Genomic DNA, 24,496 nt, shown 5'->3' with positions numbered 1-24,496 from the left:
AAAGAGACAGGAGGCAAATCTCCCTCTTTCTCTCTCTGTCTCTCTCACACACACACACTCATTCTCACCGTCTCTCTCCCATTCCCTCTTTCTTACCTGCTTCTGAAAAGAAACAGCTTATTCTAATAAGAAACTTCCATTACTTTCTGCTCCTCATCATTAAGCTAAAATTTGGTATGGTCAGGCACAAAAACTCTAAAACAATAAAATGCCAGGTTACCTGGAACATCTCATTGATTCCTTCTCCAGTTTGAGCCGAAGTTTCAAAGTACAGGAACCCTTTGCTTTCAGCCCAAAGACGTCCTTCACTTTCATCAACACAGCGGTGCTTAGTACAGTCAATCTGAAATTGAGAGTTGGAGGCAGCGGAGAAGAGAATATTCCAACCTTGTCCCTCTAGAATAGGCCCAGTGAGGTCTCTGTCAACCCTCTGCTGAGGCAAAAACTATTCTTAAGCTGAACCCCAGCACCAGTATATAAAATTACCAGGACCAAAAAATTACTAGCACTGAATATGGACTGATTTTTCTGTGGCAAAACCACAAGTGCCTGCTACCAGCAATTTCTCCTGAGAAAGCTGCTGCTGCTCACCTCTGTGGAAGTTGGCTTCACCATGTTTGCCACACATGGTCTGCTTTTCCACTTTTCCACAGGCCATGTTCCACCTAACTTCTGCCCCCTCCTCCAATCAGTCAGAGTCTGATTACTAGGCTCCACCTCTCCTGCTCCCTCACCAATATCCATTCCCAAACATGGCACCAGAAAAAAATGGATAACATGACAGGTTTTGTTTTTTAATAGTTTTTGTTTTAGGAACATATGTTTTGAAAAGCTGCCGATTCTTAACATTACAGATTACATAATTTTTTTCTTCTTATTTATTCCCCAAAACTCAGAGCTGCACTCTTCCCATAATGAACCTAGAAAGTTGAGCATTTCATCTCCAAAACAGTTACCTTATTGGCACACACTGCAAATACAATATTTTCCATGTTTCCATGAGGTCCAAGATCTTGCTTCATTTCTGCCAGCCATGTATCAAGGGCATCGAAGGAATCTTTCTGCCCAACATCATAGACCAGTATCACACCCTGTGTGTCCTTGTAAAACTCATTACGAACCTTCACGTAAAAAAAAACAGATGCACAACATGTAGATATTGTGATTTTATAAAAGTGTATCTCGCAGTCATTAACTTAGCAAAGTGTATTCTTGTGTGTATTCATAGTGTTTACTAATTGTACTACTGGTCTTTGGAGGGCTTTTAATAAAATCAGAGTAACATGATTTTCTTTAAAAAGTCTATTCGAATAGAAGGACTTGTAATGGATCTAACAGCCTTCTACCCTGTCCATCCTCACCTCCAGGTTCTACTCCCCAGAGGCAATCAATCTTTAATTGTTATCAGTAGGCCTTAAGAAGAACACAAATTAAATGAAGTTCTTCTTAGGAAGAGCTAGGAAGGTGAGTGAACAATTAAAAAGAACTTAAGGCAAAAATGACACCAGTCTCAGCAACAAGGTATAGCCATTTACATATCACATCCAAAAGCTGGCTTTTCCCAGGAGGCTGGCCAGACCCTCCCTAGGACTCCTGGGTCTCACCAGCAACTCTGGAACTCTGAACTCTGAGTGTCTGTGTAATATGCAGTGGAAAACAGCACAGGCCCTGGAATCAGATCTGGGTTCACACTTACTTACTAGTTGTGTGAACTCGGGCAAGTCCCTTAACCTCTCTGCGTCTCAGTTTCCTCATCTGTAAAATGGGGATAATACTACTTACTTCACAGGGTTATTATGAGGAGTAAATGAGATCAAGAAGGCAGAGCCCCTAAATGGTGCCTGGGAAACAATGTGTATCAGCACCTTCTCCCTTCCTTCCTTGCATTCATTCTCTGAGGTTCTTATCAGCCATGGCAACTCGCCTCTGGGGCGTATTTTCTGGGAAGAGGGAGCAGGAAGTACAGGGTGTGAAGTGGGAGAAGCACTAACCTGACAGGTTAGGTGGATGAGGAGTCACACTGACAGACTAGGGATATCAGGCCAAAATCCCAGTAAGAATCTTGACAGAGGCCATGTATTATGTGTTCTTTTCAGAAAAATCTGGTAAGTACTGAGACCTATGCTGGATATGTGGTAAGAACAAAGACCTCTCTCACACATCTGGCATGAAGTATCTGCGTTTCTGAGCATAGAGAGACACCTGGGCCAAGAATGTAAGTGCCTCTTAACTTACAGAAACATAGGAAGCTATCCCTTAAAATCCAACCCAACATAATCAGAGTGAATTCAACATGATGAAGACCAGGAAGGCGTCCTTTCCCCTCAGTACTCAGGGTCCTCAGCCCTCGCGCAGCAGCTACAGGGGGGCTTTCCCTTCTGTCCGGACTCCTGTTGCCTGACTCCCACATCACGTTCTCCAGGTTCCTTAACTCATCCTTCTTCCACCGACTCCTCTTCCCTCCATTGCTCCCACTCCAGTCTGCTGCCACAGTTCCCCAAACCCTGTCCTGGGCCCTCGTCCTTTCTTTGTTAACCTTCTTCCCAACTCAGCAAAGTCAACCACTTGCACAGTTTCAACTGTGAGAACCTCCAAGGCGAGTCCTTTCATCTGTGCTTCCTGCATTTCCAAGTAGCTCTAGACTCCCAGCTCATTGTCCTGTTGGAACCTCAGATTCAGTCCATATAACAGGAAACCCTCCACCTCATTCCTTCCTCCACTTTTCCTTCTCTTGAACTTCTAGTGATGAAAGCAGCACACCCTTCTCTGAGTCACTTGGGTTGAGAGCCTGGTGTTAGCCTCTGCTGCTCTCCTGTCCCTCTGCTCAGACAATTCTGCAGAAGCCGCCTCCACCATGCTTCCTGCACTATCACTTCCTTTCCATTTTCGTTGCCAATATTATCTCTTGATTGCATGACTGCTCAAGTCTTCTAAGCAATCTCCCTAGCAACACTATACACTGTGCATATGTATCTTTTTTAAAGCCCTGGCTCAAAAATTCTTTCCTGTTTCTCTAGTGCACACTCTCCAAAGTTCAAACCCTTATAATTGACATTAACAGTTTCTGAACAGTCCTCCACCCACTTTTCAGCCTCGTCCCCCAACCCATCTCCTGTACTTCAAACTGGATAATCTCATTCCCCAAACCTGCCCTGCTGCTGCTGCTGCTGCTGCTGCTAAGTCGCTTCAGTCGTGTCCGACTCTTTGCGACCCCATAGACGGCAGCCCACGAGGCTCCCCCATCCCTGGGATTCTCCAGGCAAGAACACTGGAGTGGGTTGCCAGTTCCTTCTCCAATGCATGAAAGTGAAAAGTGAAAGTGAAGACACTCAGTCGTATCCGAATCTTAGCGATGCCACGGACTGCAGCCTACCAGGCTCCTCCGTCCATGGGATTTTCCAGGCAAGAGTACTGGAGTGGGTTGCCATTGCCTTCTCCTATGCCCTCCTAATTCCACCTGGAAATGGACACCTCTTCGTCTTCCACTTTCCAAGGTCAAGCTATAATACTGTATCTTTCATGTAGCTTTTTCTTCTCCCTTCCTCACCATCTGGTCCCCTCCACCTGCAAAACAGAATGCAATCTCTATATCCCCCGGAATACCACAGCATTTTGTACTTCTAAGAGCACTCATGTCACTTCCTGTCTAGTTTCATAGTTAGTGGCATAGCTAGCTGTCTTCCCCACTAGACTATAAGTGGTGTGAAGGCACATATCACCTTTGTGTCAGTCCCTGGGCCTAGCAGGTATAAATGTTTGACACATATTTGTTTAATCAAATGGCTGAATGTGCTATAGTAAAGAACAGAAGTAGAGGTCAAAGAGGAAAAGAAAATTGCAAGGTGCAGATCATGCTGTCCAAAGTGAGATTTGTGTATAAAAAGAGAATTTAAAGAGCTCAATGGATTTCTCTTTCAAAGGACTCAAGTTCAATTCTGGGTTCAGCAACTATCTACCTATGTTACCTTGAGTGAGTGACTTTATTACCCCAAACCTGAGTATCCTTAGGTCCAGGTGGATGCCTCAGTGGTGCCCTAGAATCCTATTATTCTTATCTCCCCAAAGAGCAGTCTACTGTTAGTCCTAGCAGACTTAATTCACAGTTTAATTAAATAGGATGCTAAGAGAACTGGGACCATTGAACTTTAAAGCAGAGATGGCACACTTTTCAAGCTTGTAGGTTAGAGAAAGCTGTTAGTTTAATATCACTCAGGCCTCAGAAAGTTATTATAGACCCACTAACTCATTCCAATAAACCCCAGGATTCAGTTGTGGGTGCGAGGGGAAGCAAGACTCATGGCAAGACACAGGCCACCTTTTTCTTGGGCGGGAGTCCCCCCTCCGACACTTCCCTCTGAGATCACTTTACCTGACACACTGAGGGACCATCTTTTCTCAGTAGGCCCTTTGGGTTAACCTGGTGGGTTGGACTGCTGACAGGGGAAGCTCCAACACAGAACAGGTGCTAAGGATCTGAGGAAGCCTGGGACCCCGAGGATGAACGTGGATGCTTCACTAGGCATGTGCTGAGCAATGGGGTATGCTGGTCAGCTGAGGGCTTAGAAAGATGATGGCTTTGGCTTTGTCAAAAAGGAGGGTTTGAGCTATAGACAGCAAAAATTTGACAAAAAAGGAGAGATCAAAGCTATTTTGGAGAAAAGGTACTTCAGAAGTGATGATTTTAAGGCACTTCTGTTAATTATACTTCTATTTCTGTGAGCTGCTGAAAAAAAGCTATTGAAATTGTGAGCTGCGTTAGTAAGATGCTAGTGTCTAATGACAGAAAGTAACAGAAGACTCAGTCTTCTTCACTAGCCAGACAATATCTGGAAGGCTGTGCTCGGTTCTCAGCTCCCTGTCGGCTCACTAGAGGTTATCCAACAGAAGGCATTAGCGAGAATAAAAAATGTTTCACCTTGAAAGAAGCAAATTAACAAATGTTAGGAGGTCTCTTGTAGAAGCACAGACTCAGTCTATGTTGCTTCAAAAACAAGGCCAAAATCAGTGGCAAAAGTCAAAGGAAGGCAGCCTTCACAACAGAGACGTCGTTAATATGGAGTTTTTAAGTCTAAAGGATTAACTTGTGAAGGGGAGACCCCATCATTAAAGAAAATCACTCTTCAAACCCTTACAGTCTGCACCACTCAAAACTGTCCCGTGAGTTATATTGTCCCTGGGTTCCCACCAACCTACATAACTCTTACTTCTCCATCAACACTCAGTTTAAATGCTGCTTCCTTCAACAGGATTTCCTGACTTTCCAGATAAGCTAGGTGTGGGTATTAAGTGCTCCCAAGCATTCTGTCCTTTGTTTAACATGTGTCTTCTCTGACATGTTTATGTGTCGTGAAAATAGGGGTTGTGTATTCCCAGTCTGCAGCATTGAAACTGGCATGCTGCTCTCTGGTAAATGAATGATGGCCATCAATCAGGAATGCTACGGAAAGAAATCCTATGATGACAGAAATCTGGACCACACTGATTCTCAGGCATCTCCTAACTCTCCACTTATATAAGTTTGGTGTAACCTAAGATTAACGTTAGCATTTCTGGTAGTCAGAATCTATGTCAAACTTCTGGCCACTGAGAGCCTCCATGCCTTTTTCACTGACAATGTTCTATACTTGTGAAATTGATACAACCATTATAAGGCTTCACAATCAAAAGAAATTCATTCATTTTACCTAAATATCTGGGTGTCACAAGATGGAAGATTAAATAGCCATTAAGTTACGTTTCCTCTGGGAAGATGAAGTAGATGTACTTTTCCCTATTATTTCCACTAAGCACAAGTAAAATTCCTGGATACTGTATATATAAATATATATAACATACATAAGAAGACTCTGCAAAGTGGAGAGAAGAAGGCAGACAAGCAAGGGACCTTGGGACCTGAGGAATGACACAGCGGTGAGTTTCCCAGGTTTTCTTTTCCTCATGTATCCAAAATTTAGAGCTGGAGAAGTACAACTTGGAAATACCAATGAGTACAGACTAAAAAAAGCCTAACAAAAGGCTGCTCTCTTTAGTGAAAGACCAGGAAAGACAAAGAACTTTACATGATAACCACTCTCCTCCAAACTGACACCTCAGGAAAACACTATCTACCCACACCTACTCAAGCAAAGGCACAGTGGGAATTTTAGAAAAATTAATTATTGAAAAAATAGAATGACTAAAATAAAAAACTCAGGAGTTGTGTTCAACAGCAGAATGGAGGAGATGGTGGAAAGAATCAGTGAAACAGTAGGCAAGATAATAAAAATTACCTAATCTGAACAACAGAGAGGAAATAAACTTTAAAAAAAAGAAAGAAAGAAAAGAAAAAAGAAACAAAAAAGGAAAAGAGCAGAGCCTTAGGAACCTGTGACACTATAACAAGATCAGAGTCCAGGAAGGAGAGGATAAATATGGTAAGGCTGAAAAAGAACTAAAGAAATAATGGCTGAAAACTTACCAAATTTGTCAAGAGATGTAAGCCTACACATATAAGAAGCTGAGAAAACCCCAAACAGGAAAAACTCAAAGAAATCCATGCCAATAGACATCATAATTAAACCTCTAATAACTAAAGACAAAGGAAAAAAATCATGAAAGCAGTCAGAAGGAAAAAAAGAAAATGACACCTCTCTGAACCTACTGGTAATTAAGTTAACCTTCCCAATAAATCTTTCGGTCAGAAACCCTATTCTTCCCTGACAGCGTTGAAATTATTGGGGCTAAGAGGCTCAGGGAGTACAAGAGCTGGCATGAAAACAACAAATGATAAGGAAATATAAGTAAAGAAAAGGAAAATAATTATATGAGGAGAAATGATTCTCACATAACATGAAAGAACCTTTACACAGTTCAAGAGAAATTAGAGAAAACAGCAAAGTAGGAAGTTTTCTGTCATATGTACTATTTTTCCCACGAAATACAATGCTTAAAACACTGCTGCTTTCTTAATGCAGAGCTGAAACAATTTTACAGTAGAAATTTCTAAGCTTAAGATGAAATGGACCTGATCTTATATTAAAAAAGTAGTGACGATGTTAAAAAAGCAAAGTGGGGGGAAAAGACATTTCAAATGACAGCAGATTTCTCATCAGAAACCATGAGGCCAGAGGAAAGAAGCACACTATTTTTCAAATGCTGAAACCAAAGAAAGAAGAAAAATTGTAACTGAGCAGGACCCCATGGAGCCTGTTCAGGACAGACTCCTCCCCCATATCCTCTGCTATAGCTCCTCTTTTAAGTACCTAGATAATAGTATCTGATGCACACTTCCTGAGCTGTTTTACAGATGTTAAAACCGCCACCAGTGGAAGAAATGAACTACTTAATGACCAAGAGCAAGAAGCACCCCCAGACCTACTGGTGCCTAAGGATAGAGAATGCCAACCCCTGCCCTGTTACTTCACCATCAAACAATCAGAGAATTGTGCAACAGCTGATGTCATACCCTGTGACCCTCCCTCCCTCACCTTTAAAAATGCTTTGACGAGAAACCCTTTAGGAATTTGGGGGTTTGTTCTGTGTTTTAGCAGTTCCCAACTACTTGCTTGGCACTCTGCAATAAACACTGTACTTTCCTTCACCATAACCCATTGTCAGTGGAATTGAATTTACTGTGCAAGGGCAAGCGGACCCAAGTTTGGTCTGGTAACAATATCAACCCAGAATCCCATGCCTGCAATAAAAAAAGAAAATTCTTCAAGACCAAAGGGAAACCAAAACATTTGCAATCAAGGAAAACTAAGAGAATCTTTGCCACCAGACTTACACTAAAAGAATGGCTAAAGGAGTCCTCTAAATAGAAAGGATGAAAGATGCAGCCTTGGAATGTTAGGGGAGGCACACTAACCGAAAGCACCCACACTGGCCAGGTACCATAATAACCATCTGTGTGAGTTATTTCACAACAGGAGGTCCTAGTTAAGGAACACGCAACTAACAAGCCACCACCTACTGGAAGAATTTGGGAAAGGTCAAAAGGAGACAACACGTGTCCTACCACCTCCCAGAATCCTTCTCGCTGGCATCCATTCTGGCAGAACAATGCATGCACCACCAGGAAGGACCCTGAATCAGAATGACTGACTAAAGAAAACCTGGAAACTAATCCTAGCACCATAAAATCCAAGACTGCAAGCCATGTGGCAGAGCAGTCCTCCTGAGTTCCCTTACCCTACTGCTCTCCACCCAGGCACCCCTCCCCAGTAAAGTCTCTTGCTTTGTCAGCACATGTGTCTCCTCAGTCAATTCTTTTCCAAGTGTTAGACAAGAGCCCCCTTTTGGGCCCTGGAAGGGCCCCCCCTTCCTGCAATAGGAACACAATGAAAGATGAAAGAATAGGGCAAGCAAAAATATGAGTAAACACAATATGCTTTCCTTGTCTCCCAGTCTCTAAATTATGTTTGACAGTTAACCAAAAATTAAACACTACTGTGGTTCTCTTGTATGTAGACAAAATATTGAAGATGATTATAAATGGGAGAGGATAAAGGGACATAAAAGGAGGAATAGTTTCTACACCCCACTAAAGTTGTTAAACTAATAACAGTAGACTGTGATAACATGTAGTGTAGTAAGTAGAGTGTCCACCAATAAAGCTATGCAGAAAGATTTACTCAAAAACACTATAGACAAATCAAAATGGAATTCAGAAAGCATTCAAGTAACCCAAGGGAAGACAGGAAAAAGAAAATAGAAATAAAAAATAGAAAACAAAAAGTAAAATAGTAGACTTAAGCCCTAACATATCAATAGTTACAGAAAAATAAGTGGGCTAAGGACAAAAATTGGCATAATACTTAAAAAAGAAAAATGACTGAACTATGTATTGTCCTCTAAGAAAGTCACTTCAAACATAAAGATACAGGCAGGCTGAAAGTACAAAGATAGAAAAAGATGTATCGTGCAAATATTAATCAAAAGAAAGAAGAAATGTCTATGTTAACATCAGATAAAATAGACATTAGGAAGAAAATTATCAGAGACACAGGCGGACAGTATACAATAACAACATTATATAATGAATACAAAGCAATCCTAAATGTATATGCACCAAACAAGACAGCTGCAAATATATGAAGCAAAAACTGAAAAGAGAAATAGACAAATCCACAGTTACAGTTGGAAACTTCAAAACCCCTCTTTTAGCAACTAACAGAACAACTAAACAGAAAAAAAGCAAGGATATAAAAGAATTCATCGACACAACTGACCAAAAGGATCTAATGAATATTTATAGAACATTTTATCCATCAATAACAGAATACACATTCTTTTTAAGTGCCCACATAACATTTACCAAGACAGGCCACATCCTGAGCCAGGAAAAAACCTCAATAAATTTTAAAGAATTGAAATAATACAGTATGTTCTCTGATCACAGTATGTTCTCTGAAATCAAACTAGAAATCAGTAACAGAAAGATAACAGGAAAATTTCTAAACACTTGGAAACTAAACAATATACTTCTAAAAATCCATAGGTCAAACAGAAAATCTCAAAGGAAATTTTGAAAAGAAGTGTATAAATGAAAATGAAAATACAACATACCAAAATTTGTGGGATACAGCTATGCAGTGCTGAGAGGAGAATTTATAATACTAAATTCATACATTAGAAAAGGTGAACATCTCAAATCAATAACCTAAGCCCTCTTCTCTATAAGAAGAATAGAATAAATCCATAGCAAGCAGAAGGAAGGAAATAATAAAGACAAAAGCAGAAATGAAATGGCCAAACTAGAAAGAGTAAAGAGACTCCTTATGGAAAAAGAAAAACAGAAGGAAGGAAAACCAAAAGAGAATGGCCATGAGATTCACTCTGAGACTACTGAGGACTGATAGGGAGATGAAAGGAAACGAAGTGAAGCTGCTTTAACTTCTTCAGGGGGGAGAGAACACACGACTGAGTGCCCTGGAAAACCCCACTAGAACCCTGCCTTGAAGGGTTGGTTCACTTCTGAATTCCTAAGCCTCAGGATGAATGTAATTATCTTTTCACCTTCTAGGCTAAGGCACAAAGTGAAAAGCAACAGTCTTTTGAAGGTTAAAATGTCTTATCTAAGTGTTCGAAAGATTAGCAACAAAATTTCCTACCACTATTTAAGGAGACAGTACAAAAGACCAACAGATGTCCATTAAGTTAAGGCACAAACACTGGCTAAATTTACCTATTTTTACACATGACTTGAATATTTGTTGTTTTGATAATTCAGGAGCATTCCTTCAACCCATTGACAATACTGGATATAGACTGTTCTCAAAAAGGCTTTCTTACCTCGTAGAAGAAGGGATCTCCAGCCATATCAAAGATGTTAACTTTGATTTCTCTGTCTCTGACTTGTACCCTGAAATGTTCAAATGAAAACAATCCCAAAGAGGGTCATGGCTTCTGTACTCATGTTAATATCATTTATGTTGCTTATGAATTTCAAAAGGTTATGTGAATGAAATTTAAAAGAGGCTTTTTTAGAACAAGCACTCCCATTTAGCTTCACCTTACCACAACAGTTCAGTCTATACCCCGTACAAAACAAACGGTAGCTATTACTGTGCTGCTAAAACAAATTTATCTGGACAGTAGGAGCAAGATGAAGAAAACCAAAATGCTTTACTTCATTTAGTATGACATCTTAATTACTACTGGTTGTGCTTGTTACCACGCAGTACAATAAATGGTACAAATAAATAGTACAAAGTTGTATTACTATTTTAATGGTGTTTGTTCAATTTTCTTATGATCTTCATTTGAGCAAGGATAACAGTCAATCTTTTTCAGAAATTTGGAAGTAGAGAAAAGAAAAGGGAAATAACAACCATTCACATTAGAATTAACTACTGTTAACATCAGAGCATTCTTGCTCCTAGTCCTTTTATTTTCTAGAGAAAAATCACTACTGGAAAATGAATCAATGAAACATTATAAATAACTCAAACACTAAAGAAAAGTGCAAAGATGAAAGCTTAAAAGTAACCCCAAAGCCTACCACCCAGAAAAAAAACCTTCATTAACAGAGATGAGCATCACTGTAGACTTCTTTTTTATATATAGATAAGAATGATAAACATCAATATTTTTATAAAATTGGGATTATATTAATTTAAAATAAAAGAAAATTTTACTTTTCACTGAATTTAACAAAAGAAAGAAAAAGAAACTGAAGTAAACTGGGGGGAATTACTGAGTTTTAAATATAAATGTTTTTCATTACAGAAATAGCATTCCCTAAAAAATTCCTCTAAGGTTAAGAATAGAGATTATTAACAATAAATCAACAGATTAGAGTTCTGTTTTTTAAGTAACATGCTTCAGACAGCATTGGTAGGACTCCCTCTGTGGACTACAAGGAAATAGCACCTGCTCTCATTCTTTCTATATTACCTCCTGCTTTGTTCATGATTATAATTCCCTGTCCAAGTTTATAACATGCCCTTTCTATTCTGAAACCATAATTCCTACAGTTGTTTTATATTACTTGTATATTTAAATCAGACTAACCACTACTCATCTCATCGTGGTTTCTTCAGTCCTGAACTCTCTGCAATATTTCATCAGTCCTAAGACGCACATTTGCTTTCATTTTAACAACTGTGAATTCAGGATCTGTCTCATAAAAGGACGTGAGAACAGCAAAACAAAACAAAATATTTAAGAGTTTGAGAGTATCTGGAGAAGATCTTATATAACAACTCCTATTAGAAAGTTCTGTCACATAGCAGCTGAGAAGGGATGGAACTGAAGTTTATAAAATCAGGAAGTAACATAAATTGTTTACAAATTGGAACTCAAAACAGGGCAGTTTACTTCAGAAGTCTGACAGAGGATATTACCTTAAGAAAAATGGTAATTCACTATCTCAAGCCAGTGCTTTCCTAAACTGTGTCCTGAAGACCACTTGAATCATAATTATGGAAAGAGGGGGAGAGTGTTTATATTGTAGAGTCCTGTGCCCCACCTCAGCCCCAGTAAATCAGAATCTTACTGGATGAAGCTTGGGAATCTTCATTTTTACAGACTCTGCAAATAGTTCTTAAGCATACTGTGATTTGAAGGATGGAGTGGGCTTCAATTGTTTTGACTGCTCAAAGAGTACCTCCCCTCCTCCTGCCAGCTGTGGTTTAAATGGGTTCTTCCATCTTCTTTTTTGATGCCACTCTGCTGGCCACAGCTAACAGAACTGGGGAAAGGCGCCTGTCACCACCTGGACAATCAAAACCTTCCCTGGGATTTTAAAATTTGAGATTAGTTTTGGAAAGCCTGAGAGATACTGGCAGCTGTGGAGAGGGAGCCAAATGGTAGAGAGAGACATGTTGTGAAATCCCTCCCTAGTTCCAGGGATCTCTGAGACTCAGCGATATCCTCATGATTGGATCATGTGAATTGATCAATAGCCTTTTTACTCTCTCCTTTTTTTTTTTTTTGACTTGAGTTAGGTTTCTGTGAACCATATCCTCTTCCTCACCAAAGGACAAAAAAAAAAAAATTTTTTTTCAACCAGAAACAGAACATAATCAACACTCCATATCTGCAACACTCTGTATCTGCAAGTTCTGTATCCATAGATTCAACTGAACTTGGACCAAAAATATTCAGGGGAAAAAAAAAAACAAAATCTTAAAATTTCAAAAAGCAAAATTTGAATTTGCTGCAAAGTGGCAACTATTTACATAGCATTAACATTGTATTTACATTCAATTATGTATTATAGTTATATAGAGAAGATTTAAAGTATTGAGAGAATGTGTATAGTAAGTATTACACTATCTTATATATAAGGGATTTGAACATCGGCAGGTTTTGGTATCCACAAGGGGTCTTGGAACCAATATTCCTCAGATATTGAGATGACTATAGTCTATTGAATAAACCACAGCTCTATGGCATAACATGATAACTCTCGCTTCTTAGATAAATAAATTAGCTACTAATATGGACTCAAAACAAAACTGCCTTAAACAGGATATACTACCTTATCAGTGAAATCCTGTGCCCTGAAGTATAGATACCCCTCACCACTTTAGTCTACCTTCTTGAATGCCGCCCTCATATTCTAATGTTGCAAATTTCCTCTTCAGCTGCATCTACCTTACCTAACAATAATTATTGATTGAGCATGGACTGTGTACTAGCGTGGTACCAGGCACTTGGAGATTATTTATTCTAATAGCCTCTCGAGATGGAGCTCATAATCTAGCAGGAGACATTAAACACATACAAATAATAAGATAATTTATGCTAACACCTATGAATAGCAGAGAATTTTAATACAACTGTCATTTTCAATTAAGATGAGTCCTGACCGGTAAAGGGGATGTTCAGAATGTTTCATGGGAACATGTATATTTCACAGCTTGAGAAGATTGACAGGTGGAGAGATGAGGGGAGAGCACATTTCAGGCAGACAGAATGAAGGATGGCACTGAGAGAGAAAAGTATGATTGCACGAATTCGGTGTGTGTGGAGAGTAAAGTGTGTCAAAGAATGTAATGAGAGAGAAGGGAGGGGCGGGCTGGGGTCAGAATACTGACCACTTGAACTTCCCTCTCTGGAGACGAGCTATCTACCTCCATTCTACTTTTCCATGGTGTGCTTTCCTCCAAATGTGACTCCGTCTCCCCAAGCTCAACCCGTCTTCAATCCACCTCCAAATAAATCCCCACTGATACTTAATTTCACTCTTCCCAGATCATTTTTGCTAGATTTCAAAAGGCTATAAAAAGATCACTAAAAGGAAGCTCTCTGACAGAAAAATTTTCACATAATATTTAAAATTCTTGGAGTGAATATTTCAAAATTCTCTAAAAACACACCTGCTAACAGGACCTGCTTACATAGACACATGCTTCCTGAAAAGCCACGTCTGCCAGTCAGGCTTTGTGCTGACTTGCCCATCACCAACCCTTACATCCCACTTAGAAGGCCTGGTGAACAGAACGTGCTCCATGATGAACGAATGACATGATCACTGCTGTCTGTAAAGGTCTCATTCCTCTCTGAACCAATTTATCTTCAGAATCTCTATTTCAAGACAGATCAGTTTAGAGGGGTTCTGAATTTCTATGAAATTTGCAAGCCCAAGGAAACAATATATGTACTCACTTTGTGACTCCATAGTCAATTCCAATTGTTGCAAGGTATTTAGACACAAATCTCTTCTCACAGTATCGCTTTATAATACAGCTCTAAAAAGGTAAAAATAAAAGCTTTTAGTAAAGACACTCTGGGAACCCATAAAAAATAAGTACATTTCTTCATTATGGTTTCTTCGTCTACCCCTATGAGACAAAGCTTTTTCAAAAGCCGAAATTATAAAATAACTGAAACAAGTACTAAAGGTGAAGTTTTTAAAGAAAAATTATTTCAAAATTCTTTCCTTAATACCAAATATGGGTATGTTTTCAATTTAGTGCTCAATCCTTATTCTCTCTTCTTTTGAAGACCTCTTCTACTCAATAATAACACCAACATACTTTTAATAATAACACCAAAATACCTATCTCGACCTCCCTCCCCAGACCAGATCCACATCTCCAAATATCTACTAGACTAATTTCTACTTAGATGTCCAACCATTCTACAAATTCCACGTGTCCAAATATGAACTAATCTTATACATAAAAACAGCAAACAGCTCATCCTGTTGACATCTGTTTCCGTTAATAATACCATTTTACCAATTACAGAGGATTAAATTATTAAAGTCATATCTGACTCTGAGTCTTTCTAAATCTTCTTTTCACTGTTTCTTCGATCTTTCTCTTCGTTCTAATTCCCATTGATACCACTTTAGTTTAGATCTTCATTATCTACTCCTGAACAACTATAGGAAATTCTTTATTGGTCTTTCTGCCTCCTTTCCTTCCCAATTTCAACCAACACTGCATACCGCTAACATTATTTCACTTCTCTAACTAAAAATCTTCAGCAGGTTCTCACTGCCAAGAGTTCAACATTCGAACTCCTCTGTTCATTATTCAAGACCCTCCATAGTCTGACCCTAATCTGTCTTCTGTCTAAACTCTTTTAATATAAATCCTCCATTTCTGCCAAACTCCAGGCCTGACTTCCTGACTCATGTCATTACTTTCCTTCCTATTTGGAATGAGCTTTCTCCCTTCTTTCCAAACCTTACTTATCCCTAAGCACTCTGGTTATAAGAGATCTTGCCTACATCTGAACTTCTCCAACATAAACTACATATGTATATAGATGTATATATAAATATATATACAATGTTTTTATCATTCACTGCCTTGTTATCTTTTGCCTGCACATAATTTTATCTCTTCAGCTAGACAGTAAACTACTTGAAGGCAAGCACCGGTATTTTACTTTTATCTTGTATCTTCACATCTGAGGGATTAGCTCAGTACCAATGAAAAAGCAATTTAAAATGACTTGTAGATTAAAAGCAATCCTTAGCACTCATGAAACATAATTTACTTGATGTACTGGTGATGAAGCTTATTCTACTCACTTTCCTGATGAACCTCAATCTAAATTAAATAGGACAGCTGCTTTAAAAAGTACTTAATAAGCTCACTGGGAACTGAAGGAAAAACTTCTTTGGAATAACTACTGCTAAGAAGCTACACTTTAAAAAACACTTTATAGCTTGAAAGCACTTTTCAAATGTTTTCTCTCACACTATCCTAGAAAAATAAATACAGCCTTTTTCTAAATTATTCATGAGATTAAGGGACCTGCAAGTCCTTTAACTCCAGTAGACAATTTAAACACTAGTCCTAAGTATTTAAAGAGATACACATTTAATTAATAGTATGAATAACCACTCCCTATAAAGAAACAGGGTTTCTGGGCCTTAGGATCTTATAAGCTAAGTTAAATAACATAAATATAGAGAGAGTTTTTTGCATTCTCTATTCCTCTTAAGTAGATTCTTAGGCACTTTTCTTTTTAAAAGCAGTTTCAATTAAAATATTAAGGTTTGAATCTTTTTTCCTCCCTAATTTCAGTTCAGTTGCTCAGTTGTGTCCAACTCTTTGTGATACCATGGACTGCAGCACGCCAGGCCTCACTGTCCATCACCAGCTCCCACAGCTTGCTTAAACTCATGTCCATCAACTCGGTGATGCCATCCAACCAACTCATCCTCTGTTGTCCCCTTCTCCTGCCTTCAATCTTTCCCAGCATCAGGGTTTTTTCCAATGAGTCAGTCCTTTGCATCAGGTGGCTAAAGGATTAGAGCTTCAGCTTCATCATCAGTCCTCCCAATGGATATTCAGGACTGATTTCCTTCAGGATTGACTGGTTTGATCTCCTTGCAGTCCAAGGGACTCTCAAGAGCCTTTAACACCACAGTTCAAAAGCATCAATTCTTTGGTGCTCAGCTTTCTTTATGGTCCAGCTCTCACACCCATACATGACTACTGGAAAAACCATAGCTTTGACTAGACAGACCTTTGTCAGCAAAGTAATGTCTCTGCTTTTTAATATACTGTCTAGGCTGGTCATAGCTTTTCTTCCCAAGAGCAAGTGTCTTTTAATTTCACAGCTGCAGTCACCATCTGCAGTGATTTTGAAGCCCAAGAAAAGAAAGTCTGTCACTGTTTCCATTGTTTTCCCATCTATTTAGCATGAAGTGATGGGACCATGATCTTAGTTTTTGAATGTTGAGTTTTAAACCAGCTCTTTCACTCTCCTCTTTCACTTTCATCAAGAGGCTCTTTAGTTCCTCTTCACTTTCTGCCATTAGGGTGGTGTCATCTGCATATCTGAGGTTATTGATATTTCTCCTGGCAATCTTGATTCCAGCTTGTGCTTCATCCAGCCCGACATTTTGCATGATATACTCTGCCTATAAGTTAAATAAACACTGTGACAATATACAGCCTTGACGTACTCCATTCCCAATTTGGAACCAGTCCGTTGTTCCATGTCCAGTTCTGTTGCTTCTTAACCTGCATACAGATTTCTCAGGAGGCAGGTGATAGAATTATCCTAAAATTCATATGAAAGAACAGCTATCTGAGAAGAATTAATTGAAATATAAAATACAGGAAAGGGACAGGGCAGTAGAAAGAGGTGAGAATTTGCATTGACAGGTATTAAAATATAGTTTGAAACCAATTGAGAGGGTCTTATATTGGCTTAAGAATAGACAAGTAGATTAGTAGAAAAGAACAGAGAGCTCAGAAATAGATCCCATTATACATGAAAATTTTAAAAGTGACAAAAGTGATATTTAAAGTCAATGGGAAAAATAATTTATTTAGTATAATGTTACTGGTACACTGACTATCCATCAGGGAAAAAAAATTAAGTTGGGCCCTTAACTTACCTATATGCAAAAAAATTACAGGTGAATTTGTGATTTAAGTATTTTAGAATAAAACAATAAAAATTTCAGAAGAAAATGCACAATATATGTAGAACATCTGAAAACCTTTTCAACCAAGACAGAAAACCCAGAAACCATAAAAAAAAAAAAACAGAAAAGCATAGTCAAAGCATCTTGAAAAAGAACAAAGCAGGAGGTATACCCTCTGATTTCAAACTATAGTACAAAATGGCAGTAATCAGAACAGTAGGATATTGACACAAAAACAGACACATAGATCAATGGAGCAGAATAGACAGCCCAGACACAAATCTACAGTTAGATGGTCAATCAATGACAAAGAAGCAATAATATACAATGGGAAAACACACCACTTTTAATAAATGGTGTTGGGAAAACTAGACAGCTATATGTAAAAGAATCAACTGAACTACTTTCTCACACCATACATAAAAATACACCACTAATCATAAGGGAAATGCAAATTAAAACTACAATGAGATACCACCTTATACTGGTAAGAATGGTAACCAGTATATCTTACCAGTTATCTTAACTGGTAAGATACCACCTTATACTGGTATCAAAAAGACAATAACAAGTGTTAGGATGTGGAGAAAAGGGATCCTTGTGCAACACTGGTGGGATTGTAAACTGGTGCAGTCACAATGGAACACACTGTATGAAGGTTGGGCAAAAAAAATAAAAATAGGACAACCATATGATCCAGCAATTTCACTTCTGGGTACTTACCTGAAGCAAACAAAAACGCCAATTCAAAAAGATACATGCACCCTGATGTTCACTGCAGCAATATTTACAATAGCTAAGATATGGAAGCAACCTAAGTGTTCACCCATAGATGAATGGATAAAGAAGATATGGTATAAATATATATTTTATATATATATATATATGCACATAATGGACTATTACTGTTATTTTTTAAATAAATTTTAAAATTTTATTTTTTTCATTTTAAAAATGAAACCTTATCATTTGTGAAAACATGAATGAAATTTAGAGGGTATTATGCTAAGTGAAATAAGTCAAAGAAAGACAAATGCCATATGATCTCACTTATATGTGGAACCTAACAAACAAAACAAAAACAGACTCATAGATACAGAGAACAAATGGGTGGTTGCCAGAAGGGGTAGGGGATGGGGAAGTGAAATAGGTAAACAGGAATAAGAGGTACAAACCTCTTATTAAAAGAAGTAAGCCACTAGAATGTATTACACAGCATGAAGAATATAGTCAATAATATCATTGCAGTAACTTCATATGAGGACAGCTGGTTGCTAGACTTGTGATGATCATTTATGTCAAATCACTGTGTAACATACCTGGAGCTAACATAATATTGTACATCAACTATATTTCAATTTTAAAAAAGATGGGCATAATTGAGTATATACAAATAATAATAAAAGCAATTGTATGGCGAAACACCAAGTATTAAAAGAACATAACTGGGGCAAATATTCATAACTCATACAGCTGGCAAAAAGTTAATAACTCTAACATCCTCAAATCAGAAAAACTGGTAAGAAAGATACATTGCCTAACAGAAAAATGGGTTTAGAATATAAACAAATTATGATGATTAACTTCTTGATGTTGAACCAAGTCTGCATTCCGGGAATAAACCCTACTTGCTAATAGTGAAATTTTTGATATGCTGCTGAATTCTATTCATGGATATTTAGGAATTATGCATTTGTATGCATATATGAAAATAGTATATATACTTTTCTTTTTTGAGACTATATCAAGTTTTGCTATTTAAGTCACCGTGACTTTATATAAATAAATTGGAGTGCTGTTCATCTTCTTCTTTGCCTTGGAATAACTTAAATAACTGAAATTATATGTTATTTAAAGCTTAAATAAATCTTTTCATGAAGCCATCTGATCCTGATACCTTTTAGGATAATAAATCTTTTAATTGCTTTTTCCAATTTCTTTTTGTATGAATGGTCACTTGGGTGTTCTACTTTTTGAGTCAATTTTGGTAATTTATACTTTGCTAAGAAATCCTCCATTTTCTCTGTATTTTGAAATATGATCCCAAGAACTGAATATATATAGTATTCTCTAATCTTTCTTTTAATTTCTTCCAGAATATGATTTTTAGTACTAATCTTGTAATTTTTTGATTTCTCTATTTTTCTTAAAATAAATTTTAGGCATTTTTCTTTTTCATTAATCTTTCCAGGGAATTCTTTCTCTCATATTTGGGGCCCTTTTTCTTCTGTCTTAAGTTTAAGTTTCTTTATTTTTGAAAATTCAGTTATACCATACCATAATATTCATACTTTTAAGGTGTACAATTCAGTGGTTCCAAGCATATTCACAAAGTTGTACAACTACTAAGTTCTTTTAGTTTTTAATGTCTCCTTTTTAGAAATGAGTTAGATAATTCATTTTTCTTTCAGGATTGCTTTCAATCTGCCCTGAAGATTTTGGCATGGATTCTCTCCTTTCATTGGTTTCTAGTTATTTTGTCATTTGCTTTGATTTGTCCTTTGAGCCAAGGATTATTTACTAGGGCATGTCTTTTTAACCTAAAATTATTTATCTGTATATCTTCCTACATTTTCTAAATTCTTTAAAATGAGTATGTTTTACTTTTATAACTAAGGCAAACATTTTTTAATTACACTTAAATATTTCATCTACGAAAAAATTATTTTTGAGAAAGGCATTCAGAAGGAATCCACTCTACCCCCAAATAGTAAATAGTTGTAACAAAAGTATTTATTAAATGGCCCCTAATTTCCCAGTTTAACTATTTTTGTTGTAAACTGAATTTCCTTATACATTTGGGTTTATTTCTGGACTCCAATCTGTTTCACTAGTGTCTCTGTATTTACTTTCCAGTATCAATAGGAAAAGTTTAGTAACTTTAAAATATGTTTTAATATCTGGTAGTGTTAGTTTCCTCTCATTTCTTCTCCTCAATTTTCTTGGTTAGTCTCACATTTAACTTTTCATAAGGACTTTTAGTACCTTTTATTATGTTCTGAAGAAAAAAACTACTGATGTTTTAACTATAATTGAATGACATTTGTAGATTATTTTAAAGAACTGATATCTCCAAAATATTGAGTGATCCTAATTAAGAGGACACATACCTTTCCACTTGTCTAAGTAATTGCATGTCTCTGTAGAAATGTTTCTTTATATAGGTCCTGCTGCTGCTGCTGCTGCTGCTGCTGCGTCGCTTCAGTCGTGTCTGACTCTGTGCGACCCCATAGGCGGCAGCCCACCAGGCTCCCCCGTCCCTGAGATTCTCCAGGCAAGAGCACTGGAGTGGGTTGCCATTTCCTTCTCCAATGCATGAAAGTGAAAAGTGAAAGTGAAGTCGCTCAATTGTCTCTGACTCTTAGCGACCCCACGGACTGAAGCCTACCAGGCTCCTCCGTCCATGGATTTTCCAGACAAGGGTACTGGAGTGGGGTGCCATTGCCTTCTCTGTTATATAGGTCCTAGGACCTACCTATATCTTCTGCAGTTTAAGCCTGGGCACTTTATTTTGGTTGTTATTGTAAACTAAAACAGTTTTTCAATTATATAGTCCAAAAATTATAATTCTGATACAGTAAAGCTGTAAGTTTTTATATATTAATTTTGTCTTGTTGTTTCTAATAGGTTTTCAGTTAATTCTCTTTGGGTTTTCAGATAAACAATCATATCATTAACATATAATGGCAATTTTGCTTTCTCCTTTTCAGCATTTCGTACATTATTTCTTTCTCCCTAACTGCATTGGTTAATAAATCTAGAACTGTATTACATGAACGTGGTTGATACTGGACATTTTAAGCTACTTCTAAAGTTGAATCATTAAGCATAGCAAAATTTTAAAAGTGAGCATGCTCACTTAGCCAGTTTAGTGTTTAGTATTTAGTATATCAACTTCTAGAGGTCTTTCTTTTCTTTTCAATGCCTGGCACATAGTTTACATTCAGTAATCATCGACCTTCAGCTACATTACTACATACATATACACGGATATATAAACAATACAAAATAATACTAAACGGAAAAAAAGACACTAATAAACATTTACTGAGCATCAACTACGTGCAGGTCTTTGGCATAAACACTCCCATTAACAGCTCTCTGGGCATGTAGATCCTACTAGGAGTTGATTTTGACAGCAAATAATGATTGGAAAGGGGGGCTTCCCGGTTGCTCAGTGGTAAAGAATCTGCCGGCAATGCAGGAGATGCGGGTTCGATCCCTGGGTTAGGAAGATCCCCTGGAAAGGGAAATGGCAACTCAATCTAGTATGCTTGCCTTGGAAATCCCACGGACAGTGGAGCCGGGCAGAGTTCACAGGGTCCACAGAGTCCAGAGTCCACAGGGTCGCAAAAGAGTCTTGGCAACTAAACAACAATGATGGAAAGAACATTGCAATGGGAGTGTGAAGACCCAGGTTCTAATTCTGTCTCAGTCACTGATTTGATGACCTTGGAAGGTTATTAACTAACAGCTTCCACTCACCCTGAAGAGACAATTTGGATGAAGAAGAGGCGGTCTTAGAATTCACGTGGGGATAAAGACCTCCGTTCACCTCCTGCCCTCCCTACCCCCAATACTATGGGAGAGTTTAGAGTTGACAGCCAGTAGAAGCACCATCGGAGAAGGCAATGGCACCCCACTTCAGTACTCTTGCCTGGAAAATCTCATGGACGGAGGAGCCTGGTAGGCTGTAGTCCATGGGGTCGCTAGGAGTCGGACAGGACTGAGCGACTTCACTTTCACTTTTCACTTTCATGCATTGGAGAAGGAAATGGCAACCCACTCCAGTGTTCTTGCCTGGAGAATCCCAGGGACAGGGGAGCCTGGTGGGCTGCCGTCTCTGGGGTCGCACAGAGTCGGACATGACTGAAGCGACTTAGCAGCAGCAGCAGCAGAAGCACCATAGAAAAAGACAGTGGATCTAAGACTTCTTTGCGATAATGCATGTGGTGACACTATCAGAGATAAACACAAACAAAACAAAATAATGCAAGTTCCTTGACATCCACTGCACCTCCCTGTGAATCTCTTCAGCATCAGTTACACTCTGTTACAAATGAAATGTAGATTCTGGGCTCCACAGCTACAGAGTAAATTTTACAAATCCCCATCCTCACACACAGCCCAGTAAGTTATCAGCTCCCAAGCTCTGCTGGGGTAACTGAACTTTTATTCTCCACCTCAAAGTCCTGTACAGGTCACCCAGAACGCAGATATGTTATCCAAGCATACGATCTGACATGAGGACTTAGGCCTCCTCTCTCTTTGGGATATAGTCAACGGTTAGTGGCCACTCGAGACACCTTCTTAGGTGTCGGAGGGGGGCAACCCAAAGGTCAAAAAGGTCAGGAGAGTTTTTCCTCGTGGAGCCGTATCCCTCAGGAGACCCAGGCCTGCTCAGGGGCGGGAAGGAGGCCGGGCGACCAGGCTGTTGAGTGGCCGCCCTCTCAGCCAATCGGCACGTCGCTCCGCCGCGCTGCGGTCCCGCCCCTCCCAGCGCGGTACTCACTTTTCCCACTTCGGCGTTGCCCATGGAGATGACTTTGATGCGCAGGGACTTGCCAGGCTCCTTCCGCTTCGGCATGCTGGCCTCCATGGCCCTCGCTCTCTCGGGGCCAGCAGCCTCGGTCTCTGCTTGTTCACCACGCTGGCCCGTCCCTCAGGCTTCCTCGTCCAATGGCGGGGCCGCTGCTCTCGTCACCACCCCGGCTCCGCGGATCGCCATCCCGCCGCTGCCTGGCAGCGGGCGCTGGCGGTTGGGAGGGTAGGGAACTGGAGGAGGGAGAAGAGAGTCTCGCGATGCTAGCAAGGGGTCGCGTGACGTCATCACCAGGCCCCAGAGATGAGGCTGCTCCCTAGGGTCGCGCGATCTGGCCCGGCAGCGTCCGTAGGCAGGAAGGCGGCCTCGCGGGAGGTGGCTGAGTTTTACATTTCATGGAGGATGCGACCTTGTAGCCAGGATGGGGTTTCAGGACCTAGAAATTTGTTAGGTTCGCAGCCGAGTGGTAGACATTTATTGACTGTTCAAGGCAGATTCTCAGGCTGGAAGTAGCTGAATTACGGATTAGTTCAAGGTCCATCGGTACGGATATGCCAAGTAGACCACGGTCCGTTTTGGTGTACTTTTTGTGGATTCTTCAGTACCCATGGGCACATCCACTGACCCCCTCTTCCAATATTATGTTTCCCTTGGGGTCCCTATCATGTACTTCTCGCCTGCAGGTGGAACGTTCAGATTAGACCTTTTTTACACTTTCACTTCTGTCAAGGTGTGTGTGATTGTGGCTGTGAGCTCAGTTTAGCTCGCTACCCTGCTACTCATCCACATTTAACCCCATCTTGTTCTCACCTTTAGCTGATAATATAACAAAATAATAATTCTGAGATAACCACTTTTCTCATTCCAAGCGATGAGACGGAAAGCATCTTCTAAAATAGAAAACAGTTTGAGCAACTGTCGCTTTGGGGGTCAATATATTTAGCTACAGAAGATGAATAGAACTTGACAAACGTTTGTTTAGTGCCCTGAAAAAGAATGGCTGCCAATTTCCCACTAAATTATGAGGGGGAATGTAGCATTGCTTCTGTTCTCACATAGCTATAAACGTTTTAAATACATTTCAGGAAGATAGTGACTAAAGGCTCAAAGTTTTGTAACAGTTATTTTAAGTTAGATTTTTCAGGCATTTTAATGTTAAATTTTAATTTTGAAACATTAAATGCTTATTAAGAAAAAAAGCTTATTTTGGATTGTTTCCATAGTAAACAAGTAATGTAACTTAGTTCGGTGAAGCTTCTAAAATTCTTTACAATTATGAGACATAAGTCCTGGTTAGAATTTTGATAGTTTAAAGCTTAAAAGAATTGGATTCATACTGATTTTCCAGATCTCCATGAAAATTTTCCATTTTCATGCTGATCTCTCAGTATGATTTGATAAATCAATAAACATCTGTTTCTTTTATTTCCTCTTTTTTAATTTATTTTTTAATTAGAGGAAAATTGCTTTACAATGTTGTGTTGGTTTCCGCCATACTGACCCTGCAATGGCACCCCACGCCAATACTTTTGCCTAGAAAATCCCATGGACAGAGGAGCCTGGTAGGCTGCAGTCCATGGGGTTGCGAAGAGTTAGACACGACTGAGCAACTTCACTTTCACTTTTTA

The 24,496-nt window shown here is 39.0% G+C and overlaps 1 protein-coding gene across 1 annotated transcript in view; it reads right to left on the bottom strand.

Annotated features, from left to right (window-relative positions):
- The window catches only part of DNAJC27 (DnaJ heat shock protein family (Hsp40) member C27), a 34,282-nt gene extending 11,175 nt beyond the window's left edge, over positions 1-23,107 (bottom strand). Inside the window, exons 1-5 of the mRNA XM_055540766.1 lie at positions 22,839-23,107; positions 14,095-14,177; positions 10,273-10,342; positions 957-1,121; positions 221-343 (exon numbers count right to left, since the gene is read on the bottom strand). Of these exons, the coding sequence (XP_055396741.1) occupies positions 221-343; positions 957-1,121; positions 10,273-10,342; positions 14,095-14,177; positions 22,839-22,925 (528 nt within the window). The 5' untranslated portion in view covers positions 22,926-23,107. The remainder of the gene's footprint in view (positions 1-220; positions 344-956; positions 1,122-10,272; positions 10,343-14,094; positions 14,178-22,838) is intronic.
- Positions 23,108-24,496: the final 1,389 nt, after the last annotated feature.

This window comes from Bubalus kerabau, chromosome 11 (genome assembly GCF_029407905.1).
Source record: "Bubalus kerabau isolate K-KA32 ecotype Philippines breed swamp buffalo chromosome 11, PCC_UOA_SB_1v2, whole genome shotgun sequence".
NCBI classification, from domain to species: Eukaryota; Metazoa; Chordata; class Mammalia; order Artiodactyla; family Bovidae; genus Bubalus; species Bubalus kerabau.
Note: the sequence above shows the minus strand (reverse complement) of the source record. Positions and strands in the feature narration are given on the sequence as shown.